At 26.7% G+C, this 13273-nt stretch overlaps 1 protein-coding gene across 1 annotated transcript in view; it reads left to right on the top strand.

Moving 5' to 3' along the window:
- The window catches only part of LOC108748193, a 12913-nt gene extending 300 nt beyond the window's left edge, over positions 1-12613 (top strand). The window contains exons 2-8 of the mRNA XM_018486224.1: positions 116-519; positions 1224-1569; positions 2107-2291; positions 11329-11439; positions 12001-12100; positions 12177-12239; positions 12487-12613. Of these exons, the coding sequence (XP_018341726.1) occupies positions 1226-1569; positions 2107-2291; positions 11329-11439; positions 12001-12100; positions 12177-12239; positions 12487-12613 (930 nt within the window). The 5' untranslated portion in view covers positions 116-519; positions 1224-1225. The remainder of the gene's footprint in view (positions 1-115; positions 520-1223; positions 1570-2106; positions 2292-11328; positions 11440-12000; positions 12101-12176; positions 12240-12486) is intronic.
- The last annotated feature ends 660 nt before the right edge of the window (positions 12614-13273 follow it).

Here is a 13273-nt window from a genome sequence, read left to right as displayed (position 1 = left end):
CATAACATGCAAGCAATCCTAAGAAAAAATATTGTATGCCATAAGTATAATAGTACGATACTACAAGTTTAAATTTTTCATTCATTAATATTCAAAGAGAAAATTATTAATTTAGAAGAAAATAATAGAAAAGAAAATAAAAAATCACTAATAAGTAAGTAATTTCCAATCGTCGAACCATGATTTTAACTGGAAGGAAATAAAAATATTGGACAAAGAAGCATCATATAACAAGAAACTAATATCTGAGATGATCTTTCTAAAGAAACAGACACAAGGCTTAAATAAAGAGAATGACACGGAATCACTTTTCGATGGATATCTTCCGTTAGTTCAGTCATTATCTCCATCATAATGTCTCCACTCGTTAATGTCCCCATCTATTACATTTTTGCTTTGTCGAAATTACTCTCTTGTTTTCGTGGCTCATTTCAACAACAAAGGACACTTAACAGCCAAATTTTAAAGACTATTTTAAGAGGTCTGATTAACGATGTAATTGCGGACTTTCATATCCAGGTATTACATTATTTTATTAGATACTGATATTATCACAGACTTTTAATTAATTATATCTAGCTTCAAAATTGTAACTCTCTACTATTATTGTTTCTCTCTATTATTATTACTGATAGAAATTACACTCACGTAATCAGCACAATAGTAATCAAAAAGAAAATATATTGTTAGTATAAGTGTACAGGTTTGTCTAAACAAATTTCAATGCAACTACTGATTGTTAAATGTATTATTTACTTCTAAAGTAAAAGAATTTTTTTACATATCTTCACAAAGCGAACATCACTATGCAAACCACAATATATTTCTATATAATATATATATATATATATATCGTATATATTTAAAAGGTCTAGTAGAACTTTTATTTTGAAAAATCATTAATGTTACATTCATAATAAAGATTGTCTCACAATAAAATATAATATTTTTCAACACAATATTGTTTGTTCTAAATTGTTAGAAATATTCAAATTACTTTTGACTTTTTTTTTAAATTTATATGTATATATATAATATAATATAATATAAAAATGTTTAATAATATAATTTTCAATTGAACCACAAAATGTACTTTGTTATTAATCACAATAAAAGAAATAATAAGAAATGATTTTCTGCATTAGGTTAATATTGAATTTCTGTTAATCTAATTTTTAATTAATATATTTTAGTGATGAATTTATTTTATTTTATATTTTCAGCAATGAATCCTATGCGATCGACAACTGTCCAGAGCAGTGAGGAATCAAGATCAACACGTAACGAAGATCACAATACTTTTGCAGTTTTACATTCAAGAACTGAAGAAGAGAAGCAGAGGCGCAGACGAAAATGGCAACGCCAGCAAAAGCGAGAGAGACAACATGAAAAATTGAAGGAGCAAAAAATTTTAGAATATGAAAGAAAACATGCACAAGCTTTAAAATATGCCAAGAAAAAATCCTCGCGTCACAGTCAAAGTAAAAGTGATAGTGAGTCTCCCTCGCATGTTCCATACAGAGGTAGATCTACATCAACTGCTTCCAAATCTGGTAGCCTCCATGAAAAGTGAGTGTATGATATACACAATTATATACTTATATCTTTATTATAGTCCTCTATTTATTGGTGACTTGATAAAAATAAGGTGACTTGAAAATATATACAGAAAAAATTTCAATGAAATGATTGATGATGAATGAATGATGATGAATTTAAAAAATAAAAAAGATAATTAGTATAAAACAAATTATTTTTAGAGAATATTACTTACATAATAGTAAAAATGTATTTATATATTAGAGAGTAGTGTTATTTCATCGTTTATTGAAGATTGTTCGGCCATTATTGGTTACATATCACATAACAGCGATACAGATGACAGTAGTGATATTTTTTATTTAATTATTTTTTAAATAGTAAAAAAGACATGACATTTTATTGAGAAAATAGACAAATAAAAATATTTTTTTTCAACAAGAGCAAAAAAGAACAATTTTTTTGTGAAGGATATATCCAGAATAAAACTTTTTTCCTGAAAAAAGAATCTTATTTTAACAGTATAATAATTACAATTAATTTAACATATTATCAAATTCTCTTTAGATTAGATGGGTCTACAAGTGGAACAGTACCTTTATTTAGAGGTCCTCAAAATGCACAGATTGATACTTCGGAACTACGTCGAATTAAAGTTGATATTCATAGGAATATTCCTGTAAAAGGACCTGTTACCGAATTAGAGAGAGATATACTTAATCCTGAAGATGTGATCGTCAAGAGAAGAGAGGGTAAACTGTTAATTTCTCTATCTTTATGATTTTCTAAAATTCTTATTTTTTCAAAAAATTATTATTTAGCTCTGCAGTAAATGAAGAATTGTGTTACAGATAAAGAATTGATTGTGTATCTGCAATAATAATGTGTCTTTATTATGTCAATAGCACAAAAGGTTTGATATATATAAGCTCTAGATTGATGCATCGATAGGTTTATTCTTCACATCTATGAAGAATTTACTATCTAAAAAAATTGATAATGAACTCCCTGAAGACGACAAGCAAGAGAAATACTTGTAATAATGATGAACATTGCAAATCTGATTCCAGAAATTTTTCAACACAGGAAGAATATTTTATTCATTATTTTCCACCTGTGGTTTTTTCACAAGAGATGTAAAATATATATTGCGGTTTGCTTAATACATGTACATCTCAAATATAGTATTTGTTTCAACGATAATTAATTTTATTTAGATTTTTAAGCTGTATGTTTATTTTTTTAATTGAAATATTTAATTAAGTGTTATTTACTTATACTAAAGCTACATTAGTTAAATTTTATTTACTTATTTACTGTTTTGTACAAAATTTTTTTAATTTGTAATAGGAATATTCCTGTAAAAAGATCGAGCACGAGCGTAGCATAGAGGACAGCGCGTAGTCTACCATGCTAGGGGACTCGAGTTTGATCTATGACAGATCCAAGACATTTTCATTCGTAGCTCCTCTTCAGCTTTCTGGCAAACCACCAAGAGTATCTATTGCCAAGAATCTCTTAATACTATTATGAATGAAATGTAAAAAGACCGAATTATAAAGAGATATACTTTATCCTAAAGATGTGATCGTCAAGAGAGGAGAGGATAAACTGTTAATTTCTTCAAAATCTTTATTCTCTAAAATTCTTATTTTTTGCGTAAAATTATTATTTAGCGCTATAGTAAATGAAGAATTGTGTTACGGATGCAATACTAATAATGTGTTTGTTGTATCAATTAACAGCATAAAAGTTTTGATGTATAAGTATTAGATACATCGATAAGTTTATTCCTTACTTCTATGAAGAATTTACTATAAAAAAATCGATAATGAACTTCATGAAGATGACAAACAAGAGAAATACTCGTAATAATGATGAACATTGCAAATCTAATTCAAAAAATTTTTCAGAAAAAGTATTTTATCTATTATTTTTGACTAATTTTTTTTCCACAAGAGGTACAAGGTATATATTGTAGGGGACTTAGAATATTTTCCTGAAGAAATGTTATTTCGAAAATCGAGGAGTATGTTTAACTATAACCAAATAATTCATTACATATTTTATACTCTTGCTCAAGGCATGAGTTAAATTTCAAATATAGCGTTTGCTCTAACGATAATTAATTTTTTTTAGATTTCTAAATTATGTTTTTTTTTTAATTGAAACATTTAATTAAGCATTATTTATTTATATTAACATTTAATTACGCCTTATTTACTTATGTTTGTACAAAATTTCATTGAACTTAAAACGTTGTTTCTATTACTTTTCATTGAAATAAATTATATAATTCATACATATTATATTACGTGCATTCTTACATAAAAAATTGTAAATTTGTAAATATGTTAAAAATGATTACGTATTTTTAATTATTATAAAACTATTCATATATATTAATTAAAAAATATTGCTTCACAGAAAATATAATTACACAAATTTTGGAGAGTAAATGATTCAAGTCTGTCTACAATGAAGATATGATTAAACTTTTCATGATTCATTACAACGAACAAAGAATAGATAAAGTATGTAGGTATGTAGGATTAGGTACATAAAAGAAAAGTTTTTTTAATGATTTGTTTTTAAATTGATTCAATATATAGTGAGATAATTTATATAAATTTTAAGTGAATTTTTTTATATATGCGAATAATTTAAAAAATAGTAATTTTCGTTATAGCATGACGTAATATTGTTGTTTCAATAATCAATTTATACAATATTTTTTTATTTAATTTGAATTTATTATTACTTACGATTAAATTGTAAGATGCTGGAAGATACTGCTATCTGACGAATATCCTAATGGAAGATATTTTCTTTCACGGAAGATATTATATTAATACTATAAAAGGGATACAAAGATGATGGAAGACAGCCTACAATGAAGATCAGCTATGTAGAAATAGATATATAAAAACAAGAAAATTTTTAATAACTTGTTTTTAAAATTGGTTTAATGCAGTGAGATAACTTATACAATTTTTAAGTAGATATATATATGCAAAAAATTTTCCAAATAGTAATTTCCATTATTATAATATAATGTAATATTGTTATTTCAATAATCAGTTTATCATTATATTTTTATTTAATATGAATTTATTACTACTTATGATTAAATTATAAGATGGAAGAATACTCTGTTTGACGAATATTCTCATGGAAGATAATTTTTTTCACGGAAGATATTATATTAGTATTATAAAAGAGATATGAAAATGATTAAAGGAAGCCTACAATAAAGATAATGTTAATTCTTTGTTAAGATACATCTATTACTTAAAAATAGATATGGAAAAATCTGCTCTTTAAAGCAATTTTATAATTAAAGCTTAATATAACAAAAGCGAAATTTATATAATATTTTCAAGATAGTGTTTTGAATGTATAAAAATTTATAAAATAATTTTTATTACAAGTGTATGGTATAATGGAAAATTTCGAGAATTTTACTTTTATGTTTTTATGAAATAATGTTATGATATTTTCTGATAATTAAATACGTATTATTTTTCAATATAATTATAAATTAAATATTTAATAACGGATTAGATATGAAAAAACGTATGTCATTAACTTTTAGCAATTGTTTTATAATTAGTTTCGGGAGTATATGTATATACTTCCATGTATATATGTGTATACGCATACAGAAAATAATGATAAATCTTTCGCATAAAGGCAGAATGGATTAAACTGAGATGTCCTCTATCATTCTGTAATTTTCGAAATAATTAACAGGATATTAATTACTAAAAATTGCCGAAAATTAGTCTTTAATAATTTTTTACTCAAATATTTTCAATTTTACAGAAAAACTGCAAGAGACAAAAATTGTTAATTTTCTTCTCATAGAGATGTAAGAATTTTTTCAGAATTTTTTCAGAATTGTTTAAGATCGTATTTTCTTATGTTGATAAAAATGAAAAAATGTAGTACTAAAAAGTTTTTAAAAATTCAGGAAAGATTCGTAGAGAAGAAAGTAAACAATTTACATCTTTTGCAATTTGTTTATAAAATTGATAGTATTTGAATAAAAAATTATTAAAGACCAATTTTTGGCAATTAATATCTTGTTAACTTTCGAAAATTACAAAATAGTAGAAGACTTTTCTTCTCAGTTTAATCCATTCTGTCTCTATGCGAAAGATTTATCATTATTTTCTGTATGTGTATACACATATATATTTTCGAAACTAATTATAAAACAATTGCTAAAAGTTAATCACATACGTTTTTTCATATCTGATCCGTTATTAAATACTTAATTTATAATTATATTAAAAAACAACGTATTTGATTATCAAAAAATTTATTTCATAAGAACATAAAAATAAAATTCCCGAAATTTTCTATATTATTCCATATACTTATAATAAAAATTATTTTTTAAATTTTTATACATTTAAAACGCTTGAAAGTGTTACATAAATTTCGCTTTGGTTATATTAAGCTTTAATTTTAAAATTGCTTTAAAAAACAAATTTTTTCATATCTATTTTTAAATATGTTTTTTTAACAAAAAATTTAACTCGACGTGTAGACAGCTAAGGTCAAGAATCACGGAGTATAAGAACCACATCTGATGGAACACATCTACTCGTAATGCCATAACGGAGCATTTTCGATTGGGACAACATTACAATACTAGACGACGAGCCTCACTACAGGAAGATGTTTCGGATATGATATTCATCAGGAGACAGACGCATGAACTCAACCTGCATATGGGTATGGAGGGACATCCTAAGGTCTACCTCCCGATCATAGACAAGTTATAAAGGCTGAAGTTGTTGTCACGTCTAGTCAGTCAGTGTCGTTCGTATGCAGTAATGAGTCTTTCTGGCGTGTTTATCGATTACTTTTCAAGTTTCTTGTTCTATGAATTGATTAACGCTTTAATGTTACATGTTTCCATTTGTTATCTCGGCAAATACTAGCTAAAAAACAAAAAGTGACTCATTGTGTCTGATACTGACTGACCAACATTATCAGGAATCGGTTCTTGAATTATTTTTATAGTAATGTTTGCGATATGGTGCTCTGTGAATATGGTGAGCGTCCTTATATTTGCTGGATAATTAATTATAATCTTAAAATTGCTTGATAAAATAGTTCTCCATATTCTATTTTACGATATTTAAACATTTTTCTTTTTTCCTTTTCCTTTTTCTTTCACTCTTTTTTGTTTTAATTCCGACATTTAAATTCTTGATGTAAAGGAGTTTACCACAGGATACTTTTTATTCAAAGTTTTTATATATATGTTTTTATATTGTATATGTTAATTTATATTGTCTCTGAGGAAGGTTTAAAAGTGAGCCGAAACATGTAAGCGCGTTTTAGTGAATAAAGAAGTTTCACACTTCCTAGATATATTATTTGCGCGACGTCTTCTGCGCTTGACTTCTACTGCCCGTATCCTTTCTAATTCTTTAAATAATTTAACTTTATCTTCATTGTAGGCTTTCTTTAATCATTTTCGCATCCCTTTTGTAATACTAATATAATATCTTCCGTGAAAAAAAATATCTTCATTGGGATATTGATCAAATAGCAGTATCTTTCAGCATCTTACAATTTAATCGTAAGTAATAATAAATTCAAATTAAATAAAAAAATATTGTATATACTAATTATTGAAACAACAATGTTACGTCATGCTATAACGGAAATTATTATTTTTAAAATTTTTTACATATATAAAAAAATTCACTAAAAAATTGTATAAATTATCTCACTATATTGAATCAATTTAAAAACAAATCATTAAAAAGACTTTCCTGTTTCTATGTATACCTTGTTCTATATATCTATATATTTTTTCTATTTTTCGTTCGTTGTAGTGAATCGTGAAAAGTTTCATTTTATCTTCGTTATGGGCAGACTTGAATCATTTACTATTCAAAATTTGTATAATTATATTTTCTGTGAAAAAATATTTTTTAATTAATATTTGAATAGTTTTATAATAATTAAAAAACGTTATCATTTTTAACATATTTATAAATTCACAATTTTTTATGTAGGAATGCACGTAATATAATATGTATGAATTATATAATTTATTTCAATGTGAAAAGTAATAGAAACAACGTTTTAAATTCAATGAAATTTTGGACAAACAGAAGTAAATAAGGCGTAATTAAATGTTAGTATAAATAAATAATGATTAATTAAATGTTTTAATTAAAAAAATAAACATATAATTTAGAAATCTAAAAAAAATTAATTATCGTTAGAGCAAACGCTATATTTGAAATTTAACTCATGCCTTGAACAAGATATAAAATATGTAATAAATTATTTGAATATTGTTTTAATATTATTTAGTTATAATTTAACATACTTCTCGATTTACGAAATATCATTCCTTCAGGAAATTATTCTAAGTTCCTGCAATATATGCCTTATATCTCTTGTGAAAAAAAAGTTGGTCAAAAATAATGGATAAAATACTCTTTCTGGGTTGAAAAATTTCTTGAATTAGATTTGAAATGTTCATCATTATTACGAGTATTTCTCTTGTATGTATTATGTATTATGTATGAAATTTTAACTCGGTGGGGGATACCCAAAAAATTGGCTACCTTAGTCCAAGTTTGTTTAAAAGATACCAGAGGTAGAGTAAGAATAGGTAATCAAATGTCGGAAACTTTTAATATTCATAGCGGATTAAAGCAGGGGGATGCATTGTCACCTCTTCTGTTTAATCTAGTATTGGAATATGCTATTAAAGAAATGCAGAAGAGTAATGATGGTTTGCAGTTGAACGGTACAACACAAATATTAACATATGCGGACGATATTGCTTTGTTGGGAGATAATAAAGAAACACTAATAAATAACGCTAAAATTCTATTAGATAAAACGAAAGAACTGGGGCTGCAAATAAACGTTGAAAAAACTAAATATATGGTCACTGATAGAATTCAGAATATTCATAATAACGGAAACCTGGTCGTCTGTGATAAAATTTTTGAACGGGTTAGCAATTTTAAGTATTTAGGATCGATTTTAAACCAAACTAATGAAATAAGAGAAGAGCTCAAGAGAAGAATTAATTTGGGGAATGCGTGCTTCTATTCGGTTAAGAAACTACTCGGTTCGCGGATATTGTCTAGGCGCTTAAAAATTAGAATTTACAGAACGATTATTTTACCGGTAGTCCTTTATGGCAGCGAAGCGTGGTCACTTACATTACAAGACGAGAAAAGATTTAGGGCTTTCGAAAATAAAGTACTTCGAAAAATCATCGGGGCAAAACGCGATGAGGAAACGGGCGAATGGAGAAAATTACACAACGCAGAATTACATCAATTATATAATAGTCCGGATATTATTAATGTCATAAAATCGCGTCGATTAAGATGGGCAGGTCACGCGGCGCGTATGGATGAGAATCGAATTGCATATAAAGTACTAATTGGTAAACCGGATGGGAAAAGACCATTGGGTAGACCAAGACGTAGATGGGAAGAAAATATTAGAATGGACCTTAACGAAATGGGGTACGAGGGTCACAAATGGAGGGATCTGGCTCAGGGACGGGAACAGTGGCGGGATTTGGTATTTGCGGCAATGAGCTTTCGAGTTCCTAACGCCTAATAATAATAATAATAATAATTTCTCTTGCTTGTCATCTTTATGAAGTTCATTATCGATTTTTTTATAGTAAATTTTTCATAGATGTAAGGAATAAACGTATCGATATATCTAGTGCATATATATCAAAACTTTTGTGTTATTGATACAATAGACACATTATTAGTATTGCAGATACTGTCAGTACTTTATCCGCAACACAATTCTTCATTTACTGCAGCGCTAAATAATAATTTTACGCAAAAAATAAGAATTTTAGAGAATCATAAAAATTTTAAAGAAATTAACAGTTTGTCCTCTCCTCTCTTACCGATCTATAGGATTAAGTATATCTCTTCATAATTCTTTTTACATTTCATTCATTTTCTGGCTCAAAATCGGAACCAGGCCTATCTCTCGTATGTATGCCCGTAGTGCATGCATGCGGTTATACAGACATACGGGACTTACAATTTAATGGTTCCGAATGGCAATATTAAGAGGTTTTATTCTTGACAAGAGATACTCTTGGTGGTTTGCCAGACCGCCGAAGAGAAGCTACGAGCGCGTGAAAATTTCTTAGATCTGTCAGGGATCGAACTCATGTCCCCTAATATGGTAGACTTACGCGCTGTCCTCCATGCTACACTCGTACTCGATCTTTGTATAGAAATATTCCTATAGAAACAACGTTTTAAGTTAAATGAAATTTTGTACAAAACATAAATAAATAAAGTGTAATTAAATGTAGCTTTAGTATAAGTAAATAACGCTTAATTAATTAGATATATATTTTAATTAAAAAAAAGAAACATACAGCTTAGAAATCTAAATAAAATTATCGTTAAAACAAATACTATATTTGAAATGCACATGCATTAAACCTCTTGCTGCAAGAGTATCAAATATGCAATAATAAATTATTTGGATACTGTTTGAATATTATTTAATTGTAGTTAAACGTACTTCTCGATTTGCGACATAATATCTTTTCAGGAAAACATTCTAAGTTTCTGCATCAATATATATTTTACACCTCTTATGAAAAAAACCGTAGGTTGAAAATAATATGGATAAAACACTCTTCCTCTGTTGAAAAATTTCTTGAATCAGATTTGCAATGGTCATCATTATTACAATATATTTGTATATAATTAATACAAATAAAAATTTGAATCCTTTGAAGATAGTTTATTTCTATAAATGTAAAAATTTAAATTAGAATTTTTGCAATAATGTACATAATGTTTACTTTTCAGAATTTTTTTCTACATTGATGTTTTTATTTAGTTATTTATTTAGTTATCCCGCATTTTTTAACAATTTCAATGAAATTTTTGAAAAAGTTAAAATATCACTGATCAAACATTCATATCGAAATAAAAGAATAATATTATAATAAAGATTAAAAAAGTATGAAATGTGCTATGTAAAAGTTATATATATTGAATATTATTAATTATACACACACATACACACATAATGCACAAGATTAAAATGTACCAAGTAATGTGTATTTTGTATTTATATATCATTCTTTTTTATATGTGCGTGCGTGCGTACTTGCTTGCGTGCGTGCGTGCGTGCGTGCGTGTGTGTGTGTATTAGAACGTACTTGAAATCATCAAAGTTATAATATTTTATATACAATAATCACAATAATTCTGCCAATGTAATTTTTATTTTTTATTTGCTAATTTATACATAATTTATATATAATATTAATAAAAAAGATTTTATTCTTCTCAAAGTTCTAATGATTTATTGCAAATATTATATCATCTAAATCTTATGCAACTTTTTTTATCATAGTTTGTATTTAAGCCTTCTATATTTATTATATTTAGATTTTTTAAAGATTGTAAAATATTATATTGTATTATCATAAATCTAGCGAATACAGAACTTAGTTTTTAAAGTAATTTTTATTTTAATATTTTTGTTACATAAAAGACCATGTCAATAGCAATATTGCTATTATTACGATAATGATCAATAATAACAAATAAAACAAATTTAAAGCGAAGACAATATAAGAAATTTAATTTAGATAGGTGAGAAAGATAAATCATAATTATCTGAATGTCTTCTTCATTCGTTCATTACACACACACACGCACGCACGCACGCACACACACATATTAAAAATATATATTAAAATTTCATTAATAAATAATGTTATAAATTATACAGGAGAAGGATGTAGACCAATATTCGATAGGGAAGAATTGAAAAAGGTTATAAATAAGATTAACGAAATAGAAGTACGACACACAGATGTAGTCATAGATAAAGAACAATCGGGTATGTATTCCACAAATAATTGTTATTTATTATTAGTTTTTACATTGAAGAATTTACCAATTAAAGAATTAAGTAATATAATGAATACCTTAAGTTGCACTTGATTTTTTTTCGAAGTATCTGAAATTCTTTGAATAAGAAAAATTTAATATAAATAAAAAGTATAATATATTTGAGATTATATACATATAGATGATATATGTATATTATATATATGTATATATATATATATACATACATATTTGTAATAATAAAACATACAATCGTATAATTATTAATATTTGATTAATGCCTTAAAATTTATGACATATCTCTTTGCTAAAAATGAGATGAAAATATCGAAATATAATACTTCACAAATGGGAAGCTATATTTGTAATTACAATTGTTGAAATAGGTAATTTAAAGATCGCGTGTTTAAAGACGATATACCATATGGTTATGTTATTTTTTTGTAATTATGAAAGTTTTAGTTCCCGATTTTTGAGGCTCAATAATAAATATTACAAAACACAGTATTTAAAAAAAATGTACATATTTTAACACTATAATATTATACAGCCTCGACAATCAAGTCACGTTCTTTGAGGAAACGTTCTTTATCCTTGAGTCCTATTAGGAATCGTGTCTATTCTGGATATCCATCTTCCTATCAATCCAGGTTCGTTTTACTCATTATGACCATATTCTATTTACGCTAAATTTACACTCTTTAATCTATTTTCTTGTGATTATAGTCGTCGCATGGATTTGAAGCATCAGGATAAGACAGAAAAATGTGATACTCGTAAAGATGATGGGTAAGTTTTATTTATTAATTTATTGAGATAAAGAAAGTTTATTTTTGAAATAATGAAGAGTACATACAAGAGTACATACAAACAAGTATGCCGTAATCTCTAAAAATTTATCAATCTTCTCCGAGTATCTCTTCTTACTATCGAATGAGAGGAATACTAAACCGATAAGTCAATTCTTACTAGATTACGGCCATAAACGCTCCCTTACTGTTTTATCTGAAAAGTATGTTTTGTTACTTTATTTTAGGAGAAGCGATTTAGAGAAACGCAGAGAATATAAAGAGAAATATACTGAAAGAGATGGCGCAAATAAGCATGATAATAATCGATCGCGTTCAAGAGAACGTAACTCACATTCCAGGTATAGAACATAATTTTATTAACATAGTTTATTATTTTAAATAAATAAATATTTTTATTATCTTAAACATTTAAATTATTTTTAGTCTATTATGACTTGTTATGATTTGGTACTACCAGACTTAATTGATTTGTAAAACGTACGACAAAGACTGTGTTCCAAAATTTACTGCCAGTACTGAAAATTTATGAGGTGCCGAATGATTTGTCGCTCGGTGCAATTGACTCACGATCTGTAGATCCGGATTTAATTCCACCTGCTCTCATATACGCAATTTTTCCTGGCTCTATCTAATCATTAAGAGATCTTTGATTACCAATGCCGTTCGGATCCGGTATTAATTTATAGGTTCCATATAATATCAATGGTGCATATGTGTATAAATCCTTCAGTCTGAAAGTTGGATATTAAGCTAACAACTTAATTCCGGAAAAAAATTCATTGATACGAAAAAACCTCATGAGGCTCTATCCTACCTTGAGATGTTGCGCCACCAACAACTGAAAATCTATAGTGCTCGTAAGGTAAATTATGGATTTTCGGTATTGGCAATAAATTCCTAGATAACGTGCATGCTGCATAAGATATCTAAAAGATCTTTAAGAAATCTTTTTTATAACGTTTTTGATTCAAGCGGATTTGCTCCCATTTGGGTTGGATGATGTTCTACTAT

The sequence above is a fragment of the Trachymyrmex septentrionalis genome, unplaced genomic scaffold, assembly GCF_001594115.1.
Source record: "Trachymyrmex septentrionalis isolate Tsep2-gDNA-1 unplaced genomic scaffold, Tsep1.0 scaffold217, whole genome shotgun sequence".
Taxonomy (NCBI): Eukaryota; Metazoa; Arthropoda; class Insecta; order Hymenoptera; family Formicidae; genus Trachymyrmex; species Trachymyrmex septentrionalis.
Note: the sequence above shows the minus strand (reverse complement) of the source record. Positions and strands in the feature narration are given on the sequence as shown.